At 31.0% G+C, this 26,783-nt stretch overlaps 1 protein-coding gene across 4 annotated transcripts; it reads left to right on the top strand.

The window, feature by feature from the left end:
* The first annotated feature begins 1,069 nt into the window (after positions 1-1,069).
* On the top strand, positions 1,070-14,462 carry LOC141765037 (uncharacterized). 4 transcript variants are annotated; one of them, XM_074630865.1, is made up of 3 exons: positions 1,070-1,385; positions 12,683-12,947; positions 13,642-14,462. In XM_074630865.1, the coding sequence occupies exons 2-3, from the start codon at positions 12,684-12,686 to the stop codon at positions 14,326-14,328; spliced, it is 951 nt and encodes a 316-aa protein (XP_074486966.1). In that variant the 5' UTR covers positions 1,070-1,385; position 12,683; the 3' UTR covers positions 14,329-14,462. The 4 variants fall into 4 exon arrangements, with proteins under 4 accessions (XP_074486966.1, XP_074486963.1, XP_074486964.1 ...); XM_074630862.1 differs by lacking the exon at positions 1,070-1,385 and adding an exon at positions 1,499-1,566; XM_074630863.1 differs by lacking the exon at positions 1,070-1,385 and adding an exon at positions 9,645-9,891.
* The last annotated feature ends 12,321 nt before the right edge of the window (positions 14,463-26,783 follow it).

Below are 26,783 nucleotides of genomic sequence, written 5' to 3'. Positions count from 1 at the left end.
GACTAATCGTTGCAGCTCTTGTCGGTCATAAACAGCATGTACATATATATATATATATATATATATAACAAAATAATTAATCTGGTTTTAAGAAAGGAAACATGAAATGTGTCATGGAGACAAATCTTGTGGAAATCTTGCTGTCGTGGTTCCACTGAGCTCAGCAGAGTTATGCTGAAGTATTTACATGTTGCATGCATCATGAGTCCTACAGTTCCCGTCGTCTAAGCTCTGCTTGCTTTGTCAATGTTTGTCAATGGAAAGGGTGTGAACACCGGGGATTAGTAGTTGTAAAATATTTAAAATTCTGCTGCAAGACATGGCAGCAGACACCAGTGTAAACACATTTTGAGTGATTCATTCTTGTTCTTGAAAGTCTTATTTATTCTTAAATGTCAGTCTTAAGCAATGGAAACAATGGGTTTGTGTATTTGTGTACAATGTCCGCTGACTTAACCCAGCAAACTGGCTCAAACTGGTCAACGTTGCAAAGAGCTAAAAGTCTCATGTCTGCTGCCTGCAGCTAAATCTACAGCTCCCTATCAGGAAACGAGAGACGTGGGAGACGAAAGCGAGAAACATCTGGGCAAATGTTTTATGGGAAGGTCCTTGTAATAGTGAAACCAGACTACACTCTCTCAGTTTCACATGTCTGACAGGCGGGTGTCAGACAGAGAGAGACAGAGAGACACAGAGAGAGGGGGATGAGCCACAGATGTCTGTATTTACCAGTCTGTGTGTGTGTGTTTTCCCAGTGATGGGAGAAGTACTCAGAACTTCCACTTAAGTAAAAGAAGTAATACCACAGTGCAGAAATACTCTGTAACAAGTAAAAGTCCTGCATTTCATATTTTACTTGAGTAAAAGTACAAAAGTGTTAACATCAAAATATACTTAAAAGTACCAAAAGAAAAATACTCATTATGCAGAATGCCCCATTTCAGAATAAAATGTATTATTATACATCATTGGATTATAATTAAAAAGTATATATATACTTTTTAAGTATATTTTTTATATATATATATATATACACTCACCGGCCACTTTATTAGGCACACCTGTTCAATTGCTTGTTAACACAAATAGCTAATCAGCCAATCACATGGCAGCAACTCAATGCATTTAGGCATCTAGACGTGGTGAAGACGACTTGCTGAAGTTCAAACCGAGCATCAGAATGGGGAAGAAAGGGGATTTAAGTGACTTTGAACGTGGCATTGTTGTTGGTGCCAGACGAGCTGGTCTGAGTATTTAAAAAACTGCTGATCTACTGGGATCTTCACGCACAACCATCTCTAGGGTTTACAGAGAATGGTCCCAACAAGAGAACATATCCAGTGAGCGGCAGTTGTGTGGACGGAAATGCCTTGTTGATGTCAGAGGTCAGAGGAGAATGGGCAGAGTGGTTCAAGATGATAGAAAGGCAACAGTAACTCAAATAACCACTCGTTACAACCAAGGTATGCAGAATACCATCTCTGAACACACAACACGTCTAACCTTGAAGCAGATGGGCTACAGCAGCAGAAGACCACCCGGTACTAGCACCGGACACTTTATTAGGTACACCTTGTACAAAATGTACCTTAAAGGGAGATTTGTCAAGTATTTAATACTCTTATCAACATGGGAGTGGACAAATATGCTGCTTTATGCAAATGTATGTATATATTTATTATTGTAAATCAATTAACAACACAAAACAATGACAGATATTGTCCAGAAACCCTCACAGGTACTGCATTTAGCATAAAAATATGCTCAAATCATAACATGTCAAACTGCAGCCCAACAGGCAACAACAGCTGTCAGTGTGCTGACTTGACTATGACTTGCCCCAAACTGCATGTGATTATCATAAAGTGGGCATGTCTGTTAAGGGGAGACTCGTGGGTACCCATAGAACCCATTTACATTCACATATCTGGAGGTCAGAGGTCAAGGGACCCCTTTGAAAATTGACATGACAGTTTGGAGCCTGCTACAACCTAAAAATCGCAAGTTGTGTTCATGTTTTATCAAATAAGTGAAGTAAAAGTACAACCTTTCCCTCTGAGATGTAGTGGAGAAGAAGTATAGAGAAGCAAAAAAAATGGAAATACTGACGTAAAGTACCTCAGTTACTTTCAACCACTACTAGTTCCTTGTGACAGTGTTTAGGGTCGTATGATTCATACCAGCTGGAACTGAAAATAAGTCTGTGTAGTATCTCTGAAAGTGATACTAACACGTGTGTGTTTCAGAGTCAGCTCACTGCTGAGCTACTCTCAGACAGCTGTGTAAGTTTAGTCTTAGCAGTAAAACACACACACGCTCCTCCCTGACAGATTCCACAGTAGCAAGGCCTTCTCCTCCTGAGAAGACACAGATAAGAAGAGACACCCAACTGTAGGCGGAGAGGAAGAGATAGCAACGGCTGCTTTATTATGACTTCATTTGATATGACGGCTACTAAGGGTTGAATCTGAAATCATTGTTGATTATTAATTGCTTGCACATGCCTCACTAAATCTTCTGTTTCCCTCCATTGTTGTGATGTGTAGCTGTTGAAAGAAAAGAAGGTCTTTGTTTTCATCATATGTAGTATGAATTCTGGGGCTCAGCTCGTGAGTGTTCATGCACATAAGCAGCAGCCATAATCACCTGTCCTTTACCTGCTAAGGTAGCTTGAAATGTTGTCTTATCCACGTCTTAAAGCCTGAACTTATCTGACCACAAATGCCTCTACCTGCTTGGCCAATTAAATCTAAAATATGATCTCAATATAACCCGGGTGTGTTCTGCTTTAGAGTTTCATCCTCACATGACCTTAAGAAGTGAGGTTAACATGCATGTCGTGGAGTCTGGTTACTGTAAGAGAAACCTCGAACATGCTTCACACACGGACCTCGCAGAGGTTGAGGAGTTCGTTTGAAAAGAGGATTAAAGAGGATTAAAAAAAGTACATTACAGACTATCTAGTGAGAGTGAGTTGTGCTTCGGAAAGCGAATGGGTTGTAAGACACAACTTGTTCAACCACATGAGCAGCAGATCCTGGGTGTGGCGGCTCCGAGCAAAAGCAGCAGAGATTATTCTTGTCTCGTCACATTCCTCCGCGGTTCGTAGTAATTATTAATAGTGATAGTTCGTTTATTCGCAGCACAGTGACAAAGAGTAATGTTGTCGTTTCCTCACGCGACACGGTGAATCTGTGCATGTTTGTGTGCAGTCATGTGTCGCAGTTGATGAGGTTTTCATGACTGAGTCGGTCTGAACTGAAGCCTCCGTTTTACATACAACACACAACAGGCTGCTTTGTAGTCCGGGGGATTAGAAAGAAGAGGCTTCTGTACTTTGGAAGGTCAGAGGGAGCGATTAACACTCATCACACATAATGTGACGAGTGTATACACTTATTTTTTAAAGGGCAAAACACTTAATTATGAATTAACACATGCAAAAATCAGAAATGTGGCCTTGTGTGCTAAGATGTGCTGTTGTTGCTACTGTTGGTGTATTAAACATTGATTTATAGCATTTGTGCATAACAATATTGTTAAATTCCTAGTTATAGTGTTTGATCTTTAAAGGAATAGTTTGACATTTTTGGAAGTGCACTTGTTTGCTTTCATGCCGGGAGTTAGATGACAGGATTGATACCAGTGGTGGAATGTAACTTAGTACTTTTACTTGAGTGTATATACAGTATATAGACTCTATACATAGAGTATAGTAGTATATAACTTTATACATATATATACTCTTTACTCTATACTATATATATATATTGCCATCAGCGCCCAGCAGCAGAGCTATGCTTACCGCCATTTTGGACTGAAAGCGACTACCGGACGCCAGTAAAACGTCCGCCTAAAAAGTGACGTACAAAAGTAAAACTAAATTATTTCTATTCTATTGTCATATTTAATGTCTCTACCAAAATGGCAATAACAATAAAGATATTATAAATATAATACGCGTCTCAGTCCAAAATGGCGGCAGCGGCTGTTGTCAAAAAAACACTGGAGTTTCGTCTCTTTGCTTCTAAACTCTTTGGTATCAATTTGAATAACAAGAAATTGAATTTAGATTTTTTTTCTAGCTTTTGTAGACAGAATTCAACCATATTAAACTTCATGAAGGTATGTTGCAGGGCTCTTGCAATAGACCGCATTAGTTTAAGCTAGGTGTACCTAATAAACTGGCAACTGAGTATACGTAGCCTTTAAGCTCTTCTCTAACTTCTTTCCTTTCTTTGAAAAGTCACACCTGTTTTAGACCCGCTGCCTGGAGCCAACCCAGTAAAACCGGTCAAATACAGTTATCACTTTAGGGAGCTTTAAAGTACAGGCAGGTTGAGACAATCCTCAGCTATATTTCAAATTACATTACATGACTTGATGGCATTTTGGCTCACCGAGGGGTGAAACCCAGTAAGGCTGTAAGGCTATTCATAGTTGGTCTACTGTAAGTCGGTGATAGCCAAGCAATCTGGCACTTTCTACTATTGTGACCTCGGGCTGTTCACAGCTCTATTCCTGACTGATACTAACACATGTAGATCTGGTATGAAGTCCACCTGTGGATGCTGGCATATTGAAAGAAATGGAAGTAGAGGATAATATCTTACGGCTGCAGCTTGGAGGAGTTGGACTGTGGGAGTTATCTAAATGTTGACACATCTATCCTACAAAGCAACGAAGTGTGCAGAACAGCTGTTTCCAACTTTATTTACATTGTCTACAGTTAACTTGTCATTGTCATTGTAACCTTGACATTGTCATTGTAACCTTGACATTGTCATTGTAACCTTGACATTGTCATTGTAACCTTGACATTACCCAACACAAGAACACACACAGTCCTGGATATTTTAACAATCAATAGTCACTGTTTTGTTTTTTCCAAATTTTCCAAAAGGTTGCTCTGTTGTCCTGCAGCAAGAGTTCACTGCAGTTTACAGTAAATAACATCCTCTCTGTGGCGGTGACGTCTCAGAACTAGGCATGCTAGTTTTGAAAAATATTCTTAACCGATAACCGACCCTCGTTAACCGATTATTAACCGTTAAACGACAAGATTAACTTAGCAGCCACAGTGCTTTGTGTAGTGTCGCTGATATGAAGCCACTCCCCCGGTAAAAGTCTCCACCGCACATTTAGTTTAGTTTAGCAGGTTGTCCGCTGTGTGTCTACGGTCTGTCAGCGCAATGTAACTTCAGCGAGCTTCTGACGGACCGTGTGCGTGTTGTCGGTGGCGTTCTAGCTGTGAACGTAGGTGTAGCAGACAGTGTGTGTACAGTTTATTTGTCAGTGAATAAATGTTACGAGGCTACAACTCCTCCGCTCAAGCGAGCTATAGACGGGAGCCAACTTCCTGTATCTGTAACGCCGGCTCAGACTCTCTTAAGGTGGACCAGCTTTTCTTCTTTAAGTAACGAGTTTTTCTCAGCTCTTTAATGAATTATTAACATTTCTTTTAATTCGTAAATCGGTTAAAATGCTTAAAGTCGTTCAAGTCGGTAGAAAACGCTCCAAACTCATCCTGGCCATTTTCAGAGGGGTACCTTGACCTCTGACCTCCAGATCAGTGAATGTAAATGGGTTCTATGGGTACCCACGAGTCTCCCCTTTACAGACATGCCCACTTTATGATAATCACATGCAGTTTGGGGCAAGTCATAGTCAAGTCAGCACACTGACACACTGACAGCTGTTGTTGCCTGTTGGGCTGCAGTTTGACATGTTATGATTTGAGCATAATGTTTTATGCTAAATGCAGTACCTGTGAGGGTTTCTGGATCAATATCTGTCATTGTTTTGTGTTGTTAATTGATTTCCAATAATATATATATACATACATTTTCAAAAAGCAGAATATTTGTCCACTCCCATGTTGATAAGAGTATTAAATACTTGACAAATTTCCCTTAAAGGTACATTTTGAACAGATAAAAAAATGTTCGATTAATTTGCAATTAATCGCGATGAACTATTTTACTATGGCAAATACTTATAGTGGTAATTGAGTATACTTATGAAATACTTATATAAAGAGTACTTTATTCTAAGTTAGTTTTAAGTCGTACTTGTACTGTAATATATATACTTAATCTCAAATAAATACATAACTGTTTTAGTATACGTATAATAAGTGTACTTTATTTGCATGTTTAGATATTATATTATTAGTACACTTATTGTTGACTTTAATAATTTCAAACTTGAACTACAAAGTATTTTTCAATACCAGGGTGTGACCCTGAACCTGAAAGGAATGTAACCTTCAGCTCTAAAACAGAATAGGTTTTCTGTTCAAAGTTAACTTGCTGATCTTGAGCAGTTAAGAGCACTTCTCAGTCATCTTGAGAGAGATATTTTTGGTATTTCTGTCCTCCACTCCTGAGTTTCACCCGGCGTGACCCTCTGCTCGCTCCAGCCGAGTGAATCATCGCGCTGGTCTTCAGCTGATATTCTCCACAGAGGATCTCTGAGCAGCTGAGCTCATTACTGAGGTCATGGGCTGCAGATTACCAAGACAGATTTACTCCCAGAAAGTGGGACGACACATTTGTTCACTCTACCTCACTGTCTAGAGACGCTGCAAACCAAAGGAATTAACATTTATATTATATATACATATATTGGAAACAATGTAATATACTAAAAAAGACATGTACTGCAAAATATTTTAAAAATATTTTTTTAAATTTTATCTAAGAATCCAAACAGTACATATTTCCTTACACACAGTGTGCATGGAAACTATACAGAAAATATATCTGACTAAAAACCCATAAAGAGGTGAAGTCCCGCCCCTCCCGGTGGACCAGCATGGGACCTTATTTCGGAAAACAAATATGAACGGTAGTCAACGGAGAGAGACAATTATTCTTTGAATCCCTTTGAATTGCGCCATGAATCACACATATGATGTTTAACAATTTCAAATATAATTTTGCAAGTCAAGAAAGTCTCAGTTTGTTGTAAGACTGTTTAAGTATCAGACCTTTAAGGTACATTTTGAAAGATAAAAAAATGTGTGATTAGTTTGCGATTGATCTGGATTCAATATTTAATTGATTGACAGCCCTAATTTTGACGTTATATATATATATATATATATATATAAAAAAATAAAGACACCATATACCCACATATATTTTAAAGTACATGCTGATGAATTGTCAGTTTTTCTAAGAATCCAAACATTGCAAATTTCCATTATGTGTGCATGGACACTATACAGAAACTATATAGACCAACACTTACTGCAATATGCTTTATGTTTGAAATACAGTATGTGTAATAAAACTGTTGCATAAGAGAATAGTCTTCCCCTTTTTATTTCCTTCCTTTTACCTTCCTCAAACTTATCTTTCATCCGGATACGTTCAAGTGGGTCAAGGGCAGGGGAGACTTTTGGGCTACTTAGCAGACAAAGCGGTATCAGTGTGTGTCTGTGTGTGTGTGTGTAATATCTATCTTTGTGAGGACCAATGTGAGTTTTAGAGCTGTAGAATGAGGAAGTGTCAGAAGTTTAGTCCTGTCCTTAGTTCCTCAAATTGTTGTTTAAGTGTTAAAATATTAAGGTTAGAATTATGTTTAGCTTCAGTTTAGAGTAGTTCAGTAGTTGCGATGGTTATGGAAGATTAAATGTTAGGGAATGTGTTATGTCAACAAGAGTCCTCATAGGTATAATAGTACGTACATGTGTGTATGTGTGTGTGTGTGTGTGTGTAGTGAGTCATTTCAGTGTAGTTACTGGAGAAATGGGTGGAGACTGAGCAGAAGCATGATCACAAATGTAATCTAAGTGTTTTATCATGTTGACTTTCCACAGAAAGAGGAAGTGAGTGTACTTCTTAGAACGAGCCAAAGATAAGAGGAACTCGCACTCGGTTGAAATCTGATAATTTGTTGTAGATGGAATATGTGTCACACAAATAGTTATGAGTCAAAAGGTTTTCATAGTAGCGACTTTGTTTCTGAACTTTTTTTTTTTATTTCACTAGTGAGGAATTCACTCCCCTTTGTCTGCAGCTCACAGGCGCTCTCTGGTGTCACCTGCTCAAACTGCAAACAAAGATTTTATGTTTCACAGCCGATGACTTACTTCGTAGATTATTTAAAAAAATAATAATCCAAGAATATGTAAAAAAAAAAACTAGGGCTGTCAATCAATTAAAATATTTAATCATGATTCATCACACTTTTTTGTCTGTTCAAATTGTACCTTAAAGAGAGATTTGCCAAGCATTTAAAACTCTTATGCAAATGTATGTATATATATATTATTGGAAATCAATTAACAATACAACACATGACAAATATTGTCCAGAAACCCTCACAGGTACTGCATTTAGCATAAAACAATATGCTGAAATCATAACATGGCAAACTGCAGCCCAACAGGCAACAACAGCTGTCAGTGTGTCAGTGTGCTGACTTGACTATGACTTGCCCCAAACTGCATGTGATTATCATAAAGTGGGCATGTCTGTAAAGGGGAGACTCGTGGGTACCCATAGAACCCATTTTCATTCACATATCTGGAGGTCAGAGGTCAAGGGACCCCTTTGAAAATGGCCATGATGAGTTTGGAGCGTTTTCTACTTTCATATGACTCCAGTATTTTCCCTCTAGCTTTAAAACTGACAAAACTGACTACAACCTAAAACACAAGCGGAGACCGCTGTTCATGTCAGAGGTCAACGGACCCCTTTGAAAATGGCAATGCAAGTTTTTCCTCACCAAAGTTTTGCGCAAATTTGGAGCATTGTTTAGCCTCCAAGCTAGTATGACTCATGTGATACCCGTATCTTCACTCTAGCTTTAAAACCAGCCTGCTACAACCTAAAAATCACAAGTTGCGTTAATGCGTTAAAGAAATTAGTGGTGTTGAAATGAATTTGCATTAACGCGTTGTTATTGCGTTGACGTTGACAGCCCTACTTTAAATGTCTTGTTTTGTCAGATATTCAGTTTAATATGACATAAAACAGAGAAAAGCTGAAAATCTTCATATTTGAAAGGCTGAAAACATAATTTCTGCTTTTCTTTTTAATTGAATTAAATTAAATTAAATTAAAATAAATTAATTTTTATTAATTTAATTTAATTTTAATTTTAATTTTAATTTTTAATTATTTTAATTTTTATTTTTATTTATTTTATTTTATTTTATTATTTTATTTTATTTTATTTTATTATTTTATTTTATTTTATTTTATTTTATTTTATTCCTCATACTCTCGACCTGTAGGTGGCGGTATGCACCTAAAAGTTGGTAATGCAATTCGCCAAAAACAACAAGAAGAAAAAGCAGCAACAGTAGAAGAAGAAACATGAATTAGGTAGCATGTATATCTTGAGGTCAGAGGTCAAGGGACCCCTGTAATGCCAGTGGTGAAATTTTATTTTATATTTTATTTTATTTTATTTTATTTTATTTTATGTGATTTGATTAGATGTTTTATTTTATTTTATTGTATTTATTTTTTTTATTTAAATTTAAATTTAAATTATTTTATTTATTTATTTTTTATTTATTTTTCTTTTATTTATTTGTATTCCTCATACTCTTTAATGGTAGGTGACGGTATGCACCTAAAAGTCTGTAATGCAATTGGCCAAAAACGCGAAGAAGAAAAAGCAGCAGCAGCAGAAGAAGAAGAAACAGGAAGTAGGTGGCATGCATAACATGAGCTCATCATGGAGTTAATCACCTCTGAAGTCACGGGGTTCTGTGTTTTCTGTGTTTTCTGTAGCCGATAGTTCGTTTAAACTGTCTCGGTTCTCTCAGCACTAACAGATGTGTCGAGGCAGAACCGTTCTCTCCATCCTGACAGCTGTTTGTGCTCTTTATTACTCGACGCTTCACTCCGAGCCGAGAGCCGCAGAGAACAGGTCTGTTTGAGCTCCACATCATCATCAACGTTACTTTATGCTGTTTACAAGCTTCTTTATTAGAAGGTAGGTCAGCTCTTTGTATGTGAATTATTAACATTTAAACACTGCTCTGCACAGAGACCTCCAGACAAACCAAACTCCATGTTAAAAACAAGTGTTTTAAAGTAAACCAGATGTTTTCACAGTATAAACTTTACTTACAGCATCACTGAGACTCTTTTCTGATTCTCTTCGATCTGCAGGTACAATCGGCATACGTGTCATTACGTGGCATACGTGTCATTTTGGTCGTTTAGCTTCGCTGAAGTCGATAACATATTAGCAAAAGTGAACTAGCTCAACAAGTCAACTTATACAATCACAGCTACTTACTTTGGCTGTTATATAGACAGATTCACCAGAACTAAAAGCCTCTGGTGTGGACGTGTCCAATCTAAAGACACATTGTAGCTAGCAATGATATTTATTAAGAGAAAACTTAGTTTAGTTTAAAGGGACTATTTGTAACTTTTTAAGCGTATAAATGTAGCGGGTCGCCACACATGCGCGCTCACATATGCGCGTTCGTGTGTGGCCGCTGCCTCTCCAACTCTGCCTGCCTTCACTCAGACAGCGCGCGCGTTCTCAGCTCGCTCCCCCTCTAGACGTGAACGCGCGCTCACTCCACACTGCAGAAGAGTTAGTTTAGCTCTGAGAATATCTAGAGCGTCTAGTGGACGTTTGTGCAGAAATAAATGCTGCAGCTCCTCCAGACCAACAGAGGTTTCCCGTGTCTTGTGAAGTGACGGAGCTCCTCAGCTAGTAACGTTATCGTCTCGTTACCGACCGGGTGCCGGTGTCTCCTCTGCTCTCTCCGGCTGCGGGCGGAGAGAGCAGGGAGACACGCTGCAGAGCCCCACTGTCTCAGCCTGCGCTGAGGCAGCAAAAGCCCCAACACTAAGATCAGATCTAAATCATGTTCATGGAGAGACCTTGGTCTGGTCAGCTAACATTACTGCCAAGCAGCTGAAATATAGAGTGATATTGTGGTTTTAGCTGACGTGTGTCGCCTCACTGTTTTGAGCGATGCTCATTCATATCTATTTAGAGCGAGCAAGCGCGAGCCCGACACTGACTTTCATTGATTTCACGGCCACAGGTGTCGCTGTTAAGAAGCATTTCTGAAAGTTACAAATAGTCCCTTAAAAGGGACTATTTGTAACTTTCAGAAATGCTTCTTAATGCTGCTTTTTTTTTTTTTTTTTTTTTTTAATGAACAAATTCAAATTTACAAACAACATGGCTCATAGATTATTGCATTAGAGTAAAAGGACAAGGTGCATACAGAACAAGAACAGATGCAATATGTAAAATTATACATGAAAATAATAGTAAATTAAATTAAGGGGTATGGGGCTGTACCTGTAATTCATTATTATTATTAATAATAATAATAATAATAATAATAATAATAATAATAAATTAAATTAAGGGGTATGGGGCTGTACCTGTAATTCATTATTATTATTATTAATAATAATAATAGTAAATTAAATTAAGGGGTATGGGGCTGTACCTGTAATTCATATTATTAATAATAATAATAATAATAATAATAAATTAAATTAAGGGCTATAGGGCTGTACCTGTAATTCATATTCTTCTGTTATAATAAGAAGTTTCAAAGCATTTTTATTTTTCATGACTTTAAGGGCTTTTATGTAAGAAAGAAACTCAGAATGAAACATATTAAACCTATAGGTTTCACTTTCATATACTTGGATTTGTGCAAATAAAATTTTCCAAGAATGAGAATGTTATTCAGCAGAAAGTCATCTTTGTTGTTGTCCATGACAAGACCATAAACAATGTCCTTTTGAGAGAAGTTTCCACGATGAGAAACTTTTGGGAAAAGCCAGTCATGTATATCAATAACCCATAAAGCTCCAGAAAAGAGAAAACTTGGTTGTTCTAAGTTTTGTTTTGTTTTGTAACTGACTAGCTATGTCACACGTCACGTGATTTTGTATAATTTTGGTGAATATTTATTATCTTTTGGTCATTTGATTTTCCTTTCACAAACGGATATTAAAAAACTAAAATTTTTTCGTATTTTCATTTTAAAATACAAAAATTAAATTGAAATACAAGGCGTTTTTCTTTATCAGGGTCAAAAAGGGGATGAACTTAACTTAAAAAAACAGGTTGATTTTCATTTTCTATTTCTTTTTTTTCATTATATTTTTATTGACACTTTGCAACAAACATACATGACATAATTTACAGATCCTGTATACATACACCCCCCAACCATGTCTGTCTAAAGTGCCGTATTTTAAGATTTTATACACATAAAAACAAACATTGAAAACAACAGTATGAACAAATAGGGAGTGATCTTTTCATTATCAGACAAACTGCAGCTTTTTTATATAAATGACTGAATGTTTATTAGTAAATAAATATCACTAAATACAGTAACATCAAAACATAGCTTCAGCTTAAAGGTCAACAGGTCTTACCGTGGTTGGTTGGTTTTATATGCCACAATCAAGAAAATAAAAAATGTATTTGACTTATGAAAAACACAAATATTAACACTACCTTTATGTCTCAATGAAGTGACTGTATATCAAAGCTCAAGTCTGTCTATGTGTAAATATCCACCAAAATATCTTTCTCTCTATATAGATAATCACAATATCATGTTATGTAAATGCCCTCTAATTTGTACTTTTAATGGATGTAATACATAAAAAAACTGTCATCTCATGTGTATCCGCTCCTCTCCTCTCCTCTGTCTCCAAAGAATGTCCTCCAGTCTTCCCCGTCACGTCGTCTGGGAGTCAGAAGGTCTGGTGGCCTACCTCCACCCTCGGCCCTGGACCCCGGGCTCCGTTACCCTGGAGCGCAGCACATCCGGCAGCCTGGGAGGCAGCATCTTCCACCTGGAGAAGCAGGAGTACTTAACCTGGCTGTTGGGGGCGAGAGCCGTCGCAGAGCTGCTGTGTGACCGGTTGGGTGTTCGGAGGTGTGCGCTGGTCAGCAGACCTCACGGAGACAGACCTGCCCAGGTGAGGGTTTGTTTGACTAGTAGACCGGTTAACTGCACAGTGCATTGAAAGAGATGTTAAAGGATTCAACCATCGTGCCTCACGTTAAAAACGTTGTTCTGACGTAGAGGATAAAAATCCCGGTTTTAAAAATGCTGTAAAATGATATATTAATATTTTCCACTTGCACTGAGTTAAATCTTCTAACCAACATCAGTCCTGATAATAACTACCAAATATTCACTAATTTTCAGAATTTTAACCCTTTAAATACCAGTTTGTTTACATAATGTCACTTGTTTTTATACAAAAAAAAACCACAAACATTGAATTATTTTCTGTATACTAAATACAAGAGAACAGTCTGGGATATGTCAATGATTAGCAGCAACATTCATTTTGATGCATTTTTATTTTTTGTGCTGTCAGATTTAAAAAAAGAAAAAAAAAGCTCCCACTTGTTACCTTAGGACAAAAATGTCCCCTTCCTAAAACTGCTATAAAATATTATATATTATGACAGAGCCACCATACTAAATTTAGCGTGCAGCTGAGTGTGACTGCAAAAGTAGCAGCTAATTGAAACCCTTTGTACCACAATTAAGCTAATTAGCAGGTGTTTAAAACAGCGAATGAAATAGTTTTGATGAACTGTACATTGAATCACTCCTGAGACCATGTCAATCAATATGCATTTATTTTCACACATCCACAGATCCGTGTCCTCCCTCTACATGGTCTAGATGCAGAGTGGCGCCCGCACCTGGCAGGAGAAGAGGAGCACAACGCCCACGACCCGGGGTACTGTACCTCAAAGACCGCTCCCCGATGGAATGACTCCAGCCTGACTGAAATCCAAACCAAGATTCGAGCAAAGCTTTCATTACCTGACGCCCCACCCGATCTGACTTTCCTGGGGGACGATCTGGCTCATCCTGGCCTGTTTTCACGCATCGTTCGTGGGGAGGAGCAGCAGTGGCGGGTGTGGGAGGACGAAGGTCATGTGGCCTTTCTCACTCCTTTCCCTAACTCACCTGGCTTTACTGTACTGGTCCCACGCCGACCTTTGACCTCTGATATATTCAGACTAGAAAAAGAGGACTATGAGGGACTGGTGCTGGCAACCTGGAAGGTGTCGAGGCTTCTTGGGGAAGGACTGGGTGCCTGGGGGATGGGGCTTATTTTTGAGGGCTTTGAGATTGACTACGCTCACGCCAAGTTGATACCACTGTTTGTACCGTCGTCGTCATCATCATCATCAGGGACAGGGGATGACGGCACTAAACCACCACCACCTCCCCAGTTTTACCCCACTTATCCTGGATACGTGACATCAGAAGATGGTCCTGTAGCCAGCCTGGAAAGTCTGAAGGAACTACACATTAAAATTACTCAGATTTAATGCTGTTGTCTATAGTTTGATTTCTACTCTGGTACCAAAATCCCGCAAAAGGAATTCCTCTTTGTTTTAGGAATTAACAAGAAGCCTGTAAAATAACAGAAACACCTTCATTATTAAAGAGCTATCATATCCTGCACCACTGTCAGTCATTTAAAGTGCAATGTGTAAAATATGTCCAGAATTTTAGACTAACATTATCGAAAGACTGAAGCGGTTACAGCGTGAAAAAAGTGAAAATATATTATGTCAAAAAAAAAGTCATATGTCGAATAAAGTCAAAAAATGAATAGTATAGTTTGTTAAAAAAAAAGTGAAGATACAGTATGTCGAAATTAGTGAAAATATATTATGTCGAATAAAAAAGTGAAAATATAGTATGTTGAAAAGAAGTCATATGTCGAATAAAGTCAAAAAAAATAATAGTATTGTTTGTTGAAGAAAAAAAAAGTCATAGTATATGTCAAAAAAAGTGAAAATAAAAAATGTCGGAAAAAAAAAAGTCATGTCCAATAAAGTAAAAAAAAATAATATAGTTTGTTGAAAAAAAAAAAGTCATATTATAATATGTCGAAAAAAGTGAAAATATAGTACGTCGAAAAAAAATGAAAATATAGTTGTCGGAAAAAAAGTGAAAATATAATATGTCGAAAAAAAAGAGAAAATATAGTATGTCGAAAAAAAAAGTGAAAATATAGTATGTCGAAAAAAAATGAAAATATAGTTGTCGGAAAAAAAGTGAAAATATAATATGTCGAAAAAAAAGAAAATATAGTATGTCGAAAAAAAAAATGAAAATGTAGTATGTCGAAAAAAAATGAAAATGTAGTATGTCGAAAAAAAAGTGAAAATATAGTATGTCGAAAAAAAATGAAAATATAGTTGTCGAAAAAAAAAAGTCATATGTCGAATAAAGTCAAAAAAATTAATAGTAGTTTGTTGAAAAAAAAAAAGTCAGTATATGTCGAAAAAAGTGAAAATATATTATGTCAAAAAAAGTGAAGATGCAGTATGTCGGAAAAAAGAAAAAAATATATGTCGAAAAAAAAAGTCATGTCGAATAAAGTCAAAAAAATTAATAGTATTGTTTGTCGAAAAAAGTGAAAATATAGTATGTCGGAAAAAAAAGAAGTCATATGTCGAATAAAGTCAAAAAAATTAATAGTATTTGTTGAAAAAAAAAAAAGTCATAGTACAATATGTCGAAAAAAGTGAAAATAAAGAATGTCGGAAAAAAATAATATAGTTTGTTGAAAAAAAAAAAAGTCATATGTCGAAAAAAGTGAAAATACAGTACGTCGAAAAAAAAAGTGAAAATATAGTCGAAAAAAAAAGTCATGTCGAATAAAGTCAAAAAAATTAATAGTAGTTTGTTGAAAAAAAAAAAGTCATAGTATATGTCGAAAAAAGTGAAAATATATTATGTCAAAAAAGTGAAAATATAATATGTCGAAAAAAAAGAGAAAATATAGTATGTCGGAAAAAAAAGTGAAAATATAGTACGTCGAAAAAAAAAGTGAAAATACAGTATGTCGAGAAAATATAGTATGTCGAAAAAAAATGAAAATATAGTTGTCGGAAAAAAAAAGTCATGTCGAATAAAGTCAAAAATTAATAGTATTGTTTGTTGAAAAAAAAAAAGTCATAGTATAAAATGTCGAAAAAAGTGAAAATATATTATGTCAAAAAAAGTGAAGATGCCGTATGTCGAAAAAAACCCTGAAAATATAGTATGTCGAAAAAAAATGAAAATATAGTATGTCGAAAAAAAAAAGGCATATGTCCAATAAAGTAAAAAAAAAGTCATATTATAATATGTCGAAAAAAGTGAAAATATTGTCAAAAAAAGTGAAAATATAGTACGTCGAAAAAAAAAGTGAAAATACAGTATGTCGAAGAAAAAATTTAAATATAGTTGTCGAAAAAAAGTGAAAATAAAGAATGTCGGAAAAAAAATGAATATAGTAGGTCGAAAATAAATTGAAAATAGTATGTCGAAAAAAAAAAAGTCATGTCGAATAAAGTAAAAAAAATTAATAGTATTTGTTGAAAAAAAAAAGTCATAGTATGTCGAAAAAAGTGAAAATATATTATGTCAAAAAAAGTGAATATGCAGTATGTCGAAATTAGTGAAAATATATTATGTCGAAAAAAACCCTGAAAATATAGTATGTCGAAAAAAAATTAAAATATAGTATGTCGAAAAAAAAAGTAATATGTCGAATAAAGTCAAAAAAATTAATAGTATTGTTTGTTGAAAAAAAAAGTCATAGTATAATATGTCGAAAAAAGTGAAAATATATTATGTCGAAAAAAAATGAAAATATAGTATGTCGAAAAAAAAAGGCATATGTCCAATAAAGTCAAAAAAAATAATAGTATAGTTTGTTGAAAAAAAAAGAAGTCATATGTCGAAAAAATGAAAATATAGTATGTCGGAAAAAAAAGTGAAAATACAGTATGTCGAAAAAAAATGAAAATATAGTTGTCGGAAAAAAAATGAAAATATAGTTGTCGAAAAAAAGTGAAAATAAAGAATGTCGAAAAAAAAATGAAAATATAGTATGTCGAAAATAAATTGAAAATATAGTATGTCGAAAAAAAAAGAAGTCATATGTCGAATAAAGTCAAAAAAATTAATAGTATTCTTTGTTGAAAAAAAAAAAAGTCATAGTATAATATGTCGAAAAAAGTGAAAATATATTATGTCAAAAAAAGTGAAAATAAAGAATGTCGGAAAAAAATGAAAATATAGTATGTCGAAAAAAAAAAAAGTCATATGTCCAATAAAGTAAAAAATAATAATATAGTTTGTTGAAAAAAAAAGAAGTCATATTATATGTCGAAAAAAGTGAAAATATATTATGTCAAAAAAAGTGAAAATATAGTACGTCGAAAAAAAAAGTGAAAATACAGTATGTCGAAAAAAAAAGTGAAAATATAGTATGTCGAAAAAAAATGAAAATATAGTATGTCGAAAAAAAAAAGTCATATGTCGAATAAAGTCAAAAAAATTAATAGTATTGTTTGTTGAAAAAAAAAAAGTCATAGTATATGTCGAAAAAAGTGAAAATATATTATGTCAAAAAAAGTGAAAATATAATATGTCGAAAAAAAAGAGAAAATATAGTATGTCGAAAAAAAAAGTGAAAATACAGTATGTCGAGAAAATATAGTATGTCGAAAAAAAATGAAAATATAGTTGTCGGAAAAAAAAAGTCATGTCGAATAAAGTCAAAAAAATTAATAGTAGTTTGTTGAAAAAAAAAAAGTCATAGTATATGTCGAAAAAAGTGAAAATATAGTTGTCGGAAAAAAAAAGTCATATGTCGAATAAAGTCAAAAGAATTAATAGTATTGTTTGTTGAAAAAAAAAAAGTCATAGTATATGTCGAAAAAAGTGAAAATATAATGTCGAAAAAAAAAAAAGTCATATGTCCAATAAAGTGAAAAAAAAAAAAGTCATATTATATGTCGAAAAAAGTGAAAATATAGTACGTCGAAAAAAAAGTGAAAATATAGTGTCGAAAAAAAATGAAAATATAGTATGTCGAAAAAAAAAAGTCATATGTCGAATAAAGTCAAAAAAATTAATAGTAGTTTGTTGAAAAAAAAAAAGTCATAGTATATGTCGAAAAAAGTGAAAATATATTATGTCAAAAAAAGTGAAAATATAGTTGTCGGAAAAAAAAAGTCATGTCGAATAAAGTCAAAAAAATTAATAGTATTGTTTGTTGAAAAAAAAAAAGTCATAGTATATGTCGAAAAAAGTGAAAATATAATATGTCGAAAAAAAAAAAAGTCATATGTCCAATAAAGTAAAAAAAAATAATATAGTTTGTTGAAAAAAAAAAAAGTCATATTATATGTCGAAAAAAGTGAAAATATAGTTGTCGGAAAAAAAATGAAAATATAGTACGTCGAAAAAAAAGTGAAAATATAGTGTCGAAAAAAAATGAAAATATAGTATGTCGAAAAAAAAAAGTCATATGTCGAATAAAGTCAAAAAAATTAATAGTAGTTTGTTGAAAAAAAAAAAGTCATAGTATATGTCGAAAAAAGTGAAAATATATTATGTCAAAAAAAGTGAAAATATAGTTGTCGGAAAAAAAAAGTCATGTCGAATAAAGTCAAAAAAATTAATAGTATTCTTTGTTGAAAAAAAAAAAAGTCATAGTATAATATGTCGAAAAAAGTGAAAATATATTATGTCAAAAAAAGTGAAAATAAAGAATGTCGGAAAAAAATGAAAATATAGTATGTCGAAAAAAAAAAAAGTCATATGTCCAATAAAGTAAAAAATAATATAGTTTGTTGAAAAAAAAAGAAGTCATATTATATGTCGAAAAAAGTGAAAATATATTATGTCAAAAAAAGTGAAAATATAGTACGTCGAAAAAAAAAGTGAAAATACAGTATGTCGAAAAAAAAAGTGAAAATATAGTATGTCGAAAAAAAATGAAAATATAGTATGTCGAAAAAAAAAAGTCATATGTCGAATAAAGTCAAAAAAATTAATAGTATTGTTTGTTGAAAAAAAAAAAGTCATAGTATATGTCGAAAAAAGTGAAAATATATTATGTCAAAAAAAGTGAAAATATAATATGTCGAAAAAAAAGAGAAAATATAGTATGTCGAAAAAAAAAGTGAAAATACAGTATGTCGAGAAAATATAGTATGTCGAAAAAAAATGAAAATATAGTTGTCGGAAAAAAAAAGTCATGTCGAATAAAGTCAAAAAAATTAATAGTAGTTTGTTGAAAAAAAAAAAGTCATAGTATATGTCGAAAAAAGTGAAAATATATTATGTCAAAAAAAGTGAAAATATAGTTGTCGGAAAAAAAAAGTCATATGTCGAATAAAGTCAAAAAAATTAATAGTATTGTTTGTTGAAAAAAAAAAAGTCATAGTATATGTCGAAAAAAGTGAAAATATAATGTCGAAAAAAAAAAAAGTCATATGTCCAATAAAGTAAAAAAAAATAATATAGTTTGTTGAAAAAAAAAAAAGTCATATTATATGTCGAAAAAAGTGAAAATATAGTACGTCGAAAAAAAAGTGAAAATATAGTGTCGAAAAAAAATGAAAATATAGTATGTCGAAAAAAAAAAGTCATATGTCGAATAAAGTCAAAAAAATTAATAGTAGTTTGTTGAAAAAAAAAAAGTCATAGTATATGTCGAAAAAAGTGAAAATATATTATGTCAAAAAAAGTGAAAATATAGTTGTCGGAAAAAAAAAGTCATGTCGAATAAAGTCAAAAAAATTAATAGTATTGTTTGTTGAAAAAAAAAAAGTCATAGTATATGTCGAAAAAAGTGAAAATATAATATGTCGAAAAAAAAAAAAGTCATATGTCCAATAAAGTAAAAAAAAATAATATAGTTTGTTGAAAAAAAAAAAAGTCATATTATATGTCGAAAAAAGTGAAAATATAGTTGTCGGAAAAAAAATGAAAATATAGTACGTCGAAAAAAAAGTGAAAATATAGTGTCGAAAAAAAATGAAAATATAGTATGTCGAAAAAAAAAAGTCATATGTCGAATAAAGTCAAAAAAATTAATAGTAGTTTGTTGAAAAAAAAAAAGTCATAGTATATGTCAAAAAAAGAGAAAATATAGTATGTCGAAAAAAAAGTGAAAATATAGTATGTCGGAAAAAAAAAAGAAAATGTAGTATGTCGGAAAATATAGTACGTCGAAAAAAAAAGTGAAAATACAGTATGTCGGAAAAAAAAGTGAAAATATAGTATGTCGAAAAAAAATGAAAATATAGTTGTCGGAAAAAAAGTGAAAATATAGTACGTCGAAAAAAAAAAGTGAAAATATAGTATGTCGAAAAAAATGAAAATATAATTGTCGGAAAAAAAATGAAAATATAGTTGTCGAAAAAAAAAAGTTATATGTCGAATAAAGTCAAAAAAATTAATAGTAAGATTTGTTGAAAAAAAAAAAAGTCATAGTATATGTCGAAAAAAGTGAAAATATATTATGTCAAAAAAAGTGAAGATGCCGTATGTCGAAATTAGTGAAAATATATCATGTCGAAAAAAAACCTGAAAATATAGTATGTCGAAAAAAATGAAAATAATGTCGAAAAAAAATGAAAATATAGTATGTCGAAAAAAAAAAGGCATATGTCCAATAAAGTAAAAAAAAATAGTAGTTTGTTGAAAAAAAAAAGTCATATTATAATATGTCGAAAAAAGTGAAAATATAATATGTCGGGAAAAAAAAGTGAAAATATAGTACGTTGAAAAAAAAAGTGAAAATACAGTATGTCAAAAAAAGTGAAGATGCCGTATGTCGAAATTAGTGAAAATATATCATGTCGAAAAAAAACCTGAAAATATAGTATGTCGAAAAAAATGAAAATAATGTCGAAAAAAAATGAAAATATAGTATGTCGAAAAAAAAAAGGCATATGTCCAATAAAGTAAAAAAAAATAATAGTAGTTTGTTGAAAAAAAAAAGTCATATTATAATATGTCGAAAAAAGTGAAAATATATTATGTCAAAAAAAGTGAAAATATAATATGTCGAAAAAAGTGAAAATATGTCAAAAAAAGTGAAAATAAAGAATGTCGGAAAAAAATGAAAATATAGTATGTCGAAAAAAAAAAAAGTCATATGTCCAATAAAGTAAAAAAATATATAGTTTGTTGAAAAAAAAAAAAGTCATATTATATGTCGAAAAAAGTGAAAATATAGTTGTCGGAAAAAAAATGAAAATATAGTACGTCGAAAAAAAAGTGAAAATATAGTGTCGAAAAAAAATGAAAATATAGTATGCCGAAAAAAAAAAGTCATATGTCGAATAAAGTCAAAAAAATTAATAGTAGTTTGTTGAAAAAAAAAAAGTCATAGTATATGTCGAAAAAAGTGAAAATATATAATGTCAAAAAAAGTGAAAATATAATATGTCGAAAAAAAAGAGAAAATATAGTATGTCGAAAAAAAAGTGAAAATATAGTATGTCGGAAAAAAAAAAGAAAATGTAGTATGTCGAAAAAAAAGTGAAAATATAGTGTCGAAAAAAAGTGAAAATACAGTATGTCGAAAAAAGTGAAAATATAATATGTCGAAAAAAAAGAAAATATAGTATGTCGAAAAAAAAGTGAAAATATAGTATGTCGAAAAAAAAGTGAAAATATAGTTGTCGAAAAAAAGTGAAAATAAAGAATGTCGAAAAAAAAATGAAAATATAGTATGTCGAAAATAAATTGAAAATAGTATGTCGGAAAAAAAATGAAAATATATGTCGAAAAAAAAAGTCATATGTCGAATAAAGTCAAAAAAATGAATAGTATTGTTTGTTGAAAAAAAAAAAGTCATAGTATATGTCGAAAAAAGTGAAAATATAATATGTCGAAAAAAAAGAAAATATAGTATGTCGAAAAAAAAGTGAAAATATAGTATGTCGAAAAAAAAGTGAAAATATAGTTGTCGAAAAAAAGTGAAAATAAAGAATGTCGAAAAAAAATGAAAATATAGTATGTCGAAAATAAATTGAAAATATAGTATGTCGAAAAAAAAAGAAGTCATATGTCGAATAAAGTCAAAAAAATTAATAGTATTTGTTGAAAAAAAAAAAAGTCATAGTATAATATGTCGAAAAAAGTGAAAATATATTATGTCAAAAAAAGTGAAGATGCAGTATGTCGAAATTAGTGAAAATATAGTATGTCGAAAAAAAATTCAAATATAGTATGTCGAAAAAAATGAAAATAATGTCGAAAAAAAATGAAAATATAGTATGTCGAAAAAAAAAAGGCATATGTCCAATAAAGTAAAAAAAAATAATAGTAGTTTGTTGAAAAAAAAAAGTCATATTATAATATGTCGAAAAAAGTGAAAATATATTATGTCAAAAAAAGTGAAAATATAATATGTCGAAAAAAGTGAAAATATATTATGTCAAAAAAAGTGAAAATAAAGAATGTCGGAAAAAAATGAAAATATAGTATGTCGAAAAAAAAAAAAGTCATATGTCCAATAAAGTAAAAAAATATATAGTTTGTTGAAAAAAAAAAGTCATATTATATGTCGAAAAAAGTGAAAATATAGTTGTCGGAAAAAAAATGAAAATATAGTACGTCGAAAAAAAAGTGAAAATATAGTGTCGAAAAAAAATGAAAATATAGTATGCCGAAAAAAAAAAGTCATATGTCGAATAAAGTCAAAAAAATTAATAGTAGTTTGTTGAAAAAAAAAAAGTCATAGTATATGTCGAAAAAAGTGAAAATATATTATGTCAAAAAAAGTGAAAATATAATATGTCGAAAAAAAAGAGAAAATATAGTATGTCGAAAAAAAAGTGAAAATATAGTGTCGAAAAAAAGTGAAAATATAGTACGTCGAAAAAAAAAGTGAAAATACAGTATGTCGAAAAAAGTGAAAATATAATATGTCGAAAAAAAAGAAAATATAGTATGTCGAAAAAAAAGTGAAAATATAGTATGTCGAAAAAAAAGTGAAAATATAGTTGTCGAAAAAAAGTGAAAATAAAGAATGTCGAAAAAAAAATGAAAATATAGTATGTCGAAAATAAATTGAAAATAGTATGTCGGAAAAAAAATGAAAATATATGTCGAAAAAAAAAGTCATATGTCGAATAAAGTCAAAAAAATGAATAGTATTGTTTGTTGAAAAAAAAAAGTCATAGTATAATATGTCGAAAAAAGTGAAAATATATTATGTCAAAAAAAGTGAAAATATAATATGTCGAAAAAAAAGAAAATATAGTATGTCGAAAAAAAAGTGAAAATATAGTATGTCGAAAAAAAAGTGAAAATATAGTTGTCGAAAAAAAGTGAAAATAAAGAATGTCGAAAAAAAATGAAAATATAGTATGTCGAAAATAAATTGAAAATATAGTATGTCGAAAAAGTCATATGTCGAATAAAGTCAAAAAAATTAATGTCGAAAAAAAAGAGAAAATATAGTATGTCGAAAAAAAAGTGAAAATGTAGTATGTCGAAAAAAAAGTGAAAATATAGTGTCGAAAAAAAGTGAAAATATAGTACGTCGAAAAAAAAAGTGAAAATACAGTATGTCGAAAAAAAAAGTGAAAATATAGTATGTCGAAAAAAATGAAAATATAGTTGTCGGAAAAAAAATGAAAATATAGTTGTCGAAAAAAAAAAGTCATATGTCGAATAAAGTCCAAAAAATTAATAGTATTGTTTGTTGAAAAAAAAAAAGTCAGTATAATATGTCGAAAAAAGTGAAAATATATTATGTCAAAAAAAGTGAAGATGCCGTATGTCGAAATTAGTGAAAATATATCATGTCGAAAAAAAACCTGAAAATATAGTATGTCGAAAAAAATGAAAATAATGTCGAAAAAAAATGAAAATATAGTATGTCGAAAAAAAAAAGGCATATGTCCAATAAAGTAAAAAAAAATAGTAGTTTGTTGAAAAAAAAAGTCATATTATAATATGTCGAAAAAAGTGAAAATATTATGTCAAAAAAAGTGAAAATATAATATGTCGGGAAAAAAAAGTGAAAATATAGTACGTCGAAAAAAAAAGTGAAAATACAGTATGTCGAAAAAAAATGAAAATATAGTTGTCGAAGAAAAAATTTAAATATAGTTGTCGAAAAAAAGTGAAAATAAAGAATGTCGGAAAAAAAATGAATATAGTATGTCGAAAAAAAAATTAAAATATAGTATGTCGAAAATAAATTGAAAATAGTATGTCGGAAAAAAAATGAAAATATATGTCGAAAAAAAAAGTCATATGTCGAATAAAGTCAAAAAAATTAATAGTATTGTTTGTTGAAAAAAAAAAAAGTCATAGTATATGTCGAAAAAAGTGAAAATATATTATGTCAAAAAAAGTGAAGATGCAGTATGTCGAAATTAGTGAAAATATAGTATGTCGAAAAAAAATTCAAATATAGTATGTCGAAAAAAAAAGAAGTCATATGTCGAATAAAGTCAAAAAAATTAATAGTATTGTTTGTTGAAAAAAAAAAAAGTCATAGTATATGTCGAAAAAAGTGAAAATATATTATGTCAAAAAAAGTGAAGATGCAGTATGTCGAAATTAGTGAAAATATAGTATGTCGAAAAAAAATTCAAATATAGTATGTCGAAAAAAAAAGAAGTCATATGTCGAATAAAGTCAAAAAAATTAATAGTATTGTTTGTTGAAAAAAAAAAAGTCATAGTATAATATGTCGAAAAAAGTGAAAATATATTATGTCAAAAAAGTGAAAATATAGTATGTCGAAAAAAAATTCAAATATAGTATGTCGAAAAAGAAAACGAATATAGTATGTTGAAAAAAAAGTGAAAATACAGTATGTCGAAAAAAAAAGTGAAAATATAGTATGTCGAAAAAAAATGAAAATATAGTTGTCGGAAAAAAAATGAAAATATAGTTGTCGGAAAAAAAATGAAAATATAGTTGTCGAAAAAAAAATGAAAATATAGTATGTCAAAAATAAATTGAAAATAGTATGTCGAAAAAAAAAAGTCATGTCGAATAAAGTCAAAAAAATTAATAGTATCGTTTGTTAAAAAAAAAAAGTCATAGTATAATATGTCGAAAAAAGTGAAAATATATTATGTCAAAAAAGTGAAAATATAGTATGTCGAAAAAAAATGAAAATATAGTATGTCGAAAAAGAAAACGAATATAGTATGTTGAAAAAAAAGTGAAAATATAGTATGTCGAAAAAAAATGAAAATATAGTATGTCGAAATTTTTTTTTAAATATAGTTGTCGAAAAAAGTGAAAATAAAGAATGTCGGAAAAAAAATGAATATAGTATGTCGAAAAAAAAATTAAAATATAGTATGTCGAAAATAAATTGAAAATAGTATGTCGGAAAAAAAGATGAAAATATATGTCGAAAAAAAAAGTCATATGTCGAATAAAGTCAAAAAAATTAATAGTATTGTTTGTTGAAAAAAAAAAAAGTCATAGTATATGTCGAAAAAAGTGAAAATATATTATGTCAAAAAAAGTGAAGATGCAGTATGTCGAAAAAAATATGTAAATATAGTTGTCGAAAAAAAAGTGAAAATAAAGAATGTCGGAAAAAAAATGAAAATATAGTATGTCGGAAAAAAAATGAAAATATAGTATGTTGAAAAAAAAAGAAGTCATATGTCCAATAAAGTAAAAAAAAATAGTATAGTTTGTTGAAAAAAAAAAAAGTCATATTATATGTCGAAAAAAGTGAAAATATATTATGTCAAAAAAAGTGAAGATATAGTATGTCGAAAAAAATATGTAAATATAGTATGTTGAAAAAAAAAGAAGTCATATGTCGAATAAAGTAAAAAAAATGAATAGTAGTTTGTTAAAAAAAAAAAACATCATAGTATAGTATGTCGAAAAAAAAAGTGAAAATATAGTATGTCAAAAAAAAAATTAATATAGTATGTCGAATAAAGTCAAAAAAATTAATAGTATAGTTTGTTGAAAAAAAAAAAAGTCATAGTATATGTCGAAAAAAGTGAAAATATATTATGTAAAAAAAAGTGAAAATATAGTATGTCGAAAAAAAAGTGAAAATATAGTATGTCGGAAAAAAAGTGAAAATACAGTATGTCGAAAGAAAAGTGAAAATATAGTATGTCGGAAAAAAAGTGAAAATATAGTATGTCGAAAAAAAATGAAAACAGTATGTCGAAAAAAAAATTAAAATATAGTATGTCGAAAAAAAAATGTAAATATAGTATGTCGAAAAGTGGCCGATATCACACAGCTCCAGAACAATACCGTGATCTGTTAAGGAGTTGGATATTTAACATTAAATTAGGATTGATAACAGGTAGAAATAACTCAAAGGATATAAACCATATGTTGTGTAAAACAAATCGTCAGAATCATTATGAACAAACTTACTGTTGTGGCAGCATGGTCAGACAGAGGACATGTCCAAACAATTCACTGCATGGTGGTGTGGCAGCATGGTCTCAGACAGAGGGATCTGAACAGGCCACACCCAGCCTTTATATAACCTCCCCTTCTCCAGACTCCTCCCCTGCAGCATTAACAGGTGAATCTGCACCCACTACTACCTGGGCTGCGGGAAGGTGAATAACGGAGTGAAATGACCCGGAGGTATCTGAGTAGCAGCCATGATAAGAGCTGGTTGAAGTCTCTAAATGTTAAGGAAAAGGTGCTTCAATGCTTCCTTTATTATCTCCTTTAGCATAGGATACACTGGAGCATCCTTTATTTAAGGAAAGGAGATAATATCGTCACACTTTTAAAGCGACGCACCATTCTGCCGTTCATGAAAACGAACAATATGCTTATCGTGCATAATATTTTCATACGGTCATATACTAATCGGGATTCATGTTGATATGAGTGACAAACATTTCATTTCACTTTATTTATGTCGAATAAGTAAAAAATAAGTAAAAAACAAAAGAAGATTAATAAATATAATGAACAGTAAACATACTATAGCGAACAAATAATAACAAAT

The sequence above is a fragment of the Sebastes fasciatus genome, chromosome 3 (assembly GCF_043250625.1).
Source record: "Sebastes fasciatus isolate fSebFas1 chromosome 3, fSebFas1.pri, whole genome shotgun sequence".
Taxonomy (NCBI): Eukaryota; Metazoa; Chordata; class Actinopteri; order Perciformes; family Sebastidae; genus Sebastes; species Sebastes fasciatus.
This window is presented reverse-complemented; position numbering and strand designations above follow the sequence as displayed.

What these genes read in the sequence shown, in the direction of transcription:
- LOC141765037 (XM_074630863.1), top strand. Translation starts at nt 9,797, where the DNA reads ATGTGTCGAGGCAGAACCGTTCTCTCCATCCTGACAGCTGTTTGTGCT. An exon ending in CCGAGAGCCGCAGAGAACAG is followed by an intron (nt 9,892 to 12,682) that starts GTCTGTTTGAGC and finishes CTGTCTCCAAAG; the next exon opens with AATGTCCTCCAGTCTTCCCC. An exon ending in ACGGAGACAGACCTGCCCAG is followed by an intron (nt 12,948 to 13,641) that starts GTGAGGGTTTGT and finishes ACACATCCACAG; the next exon opens with ATCCGTGTCCTCCCTCTACA.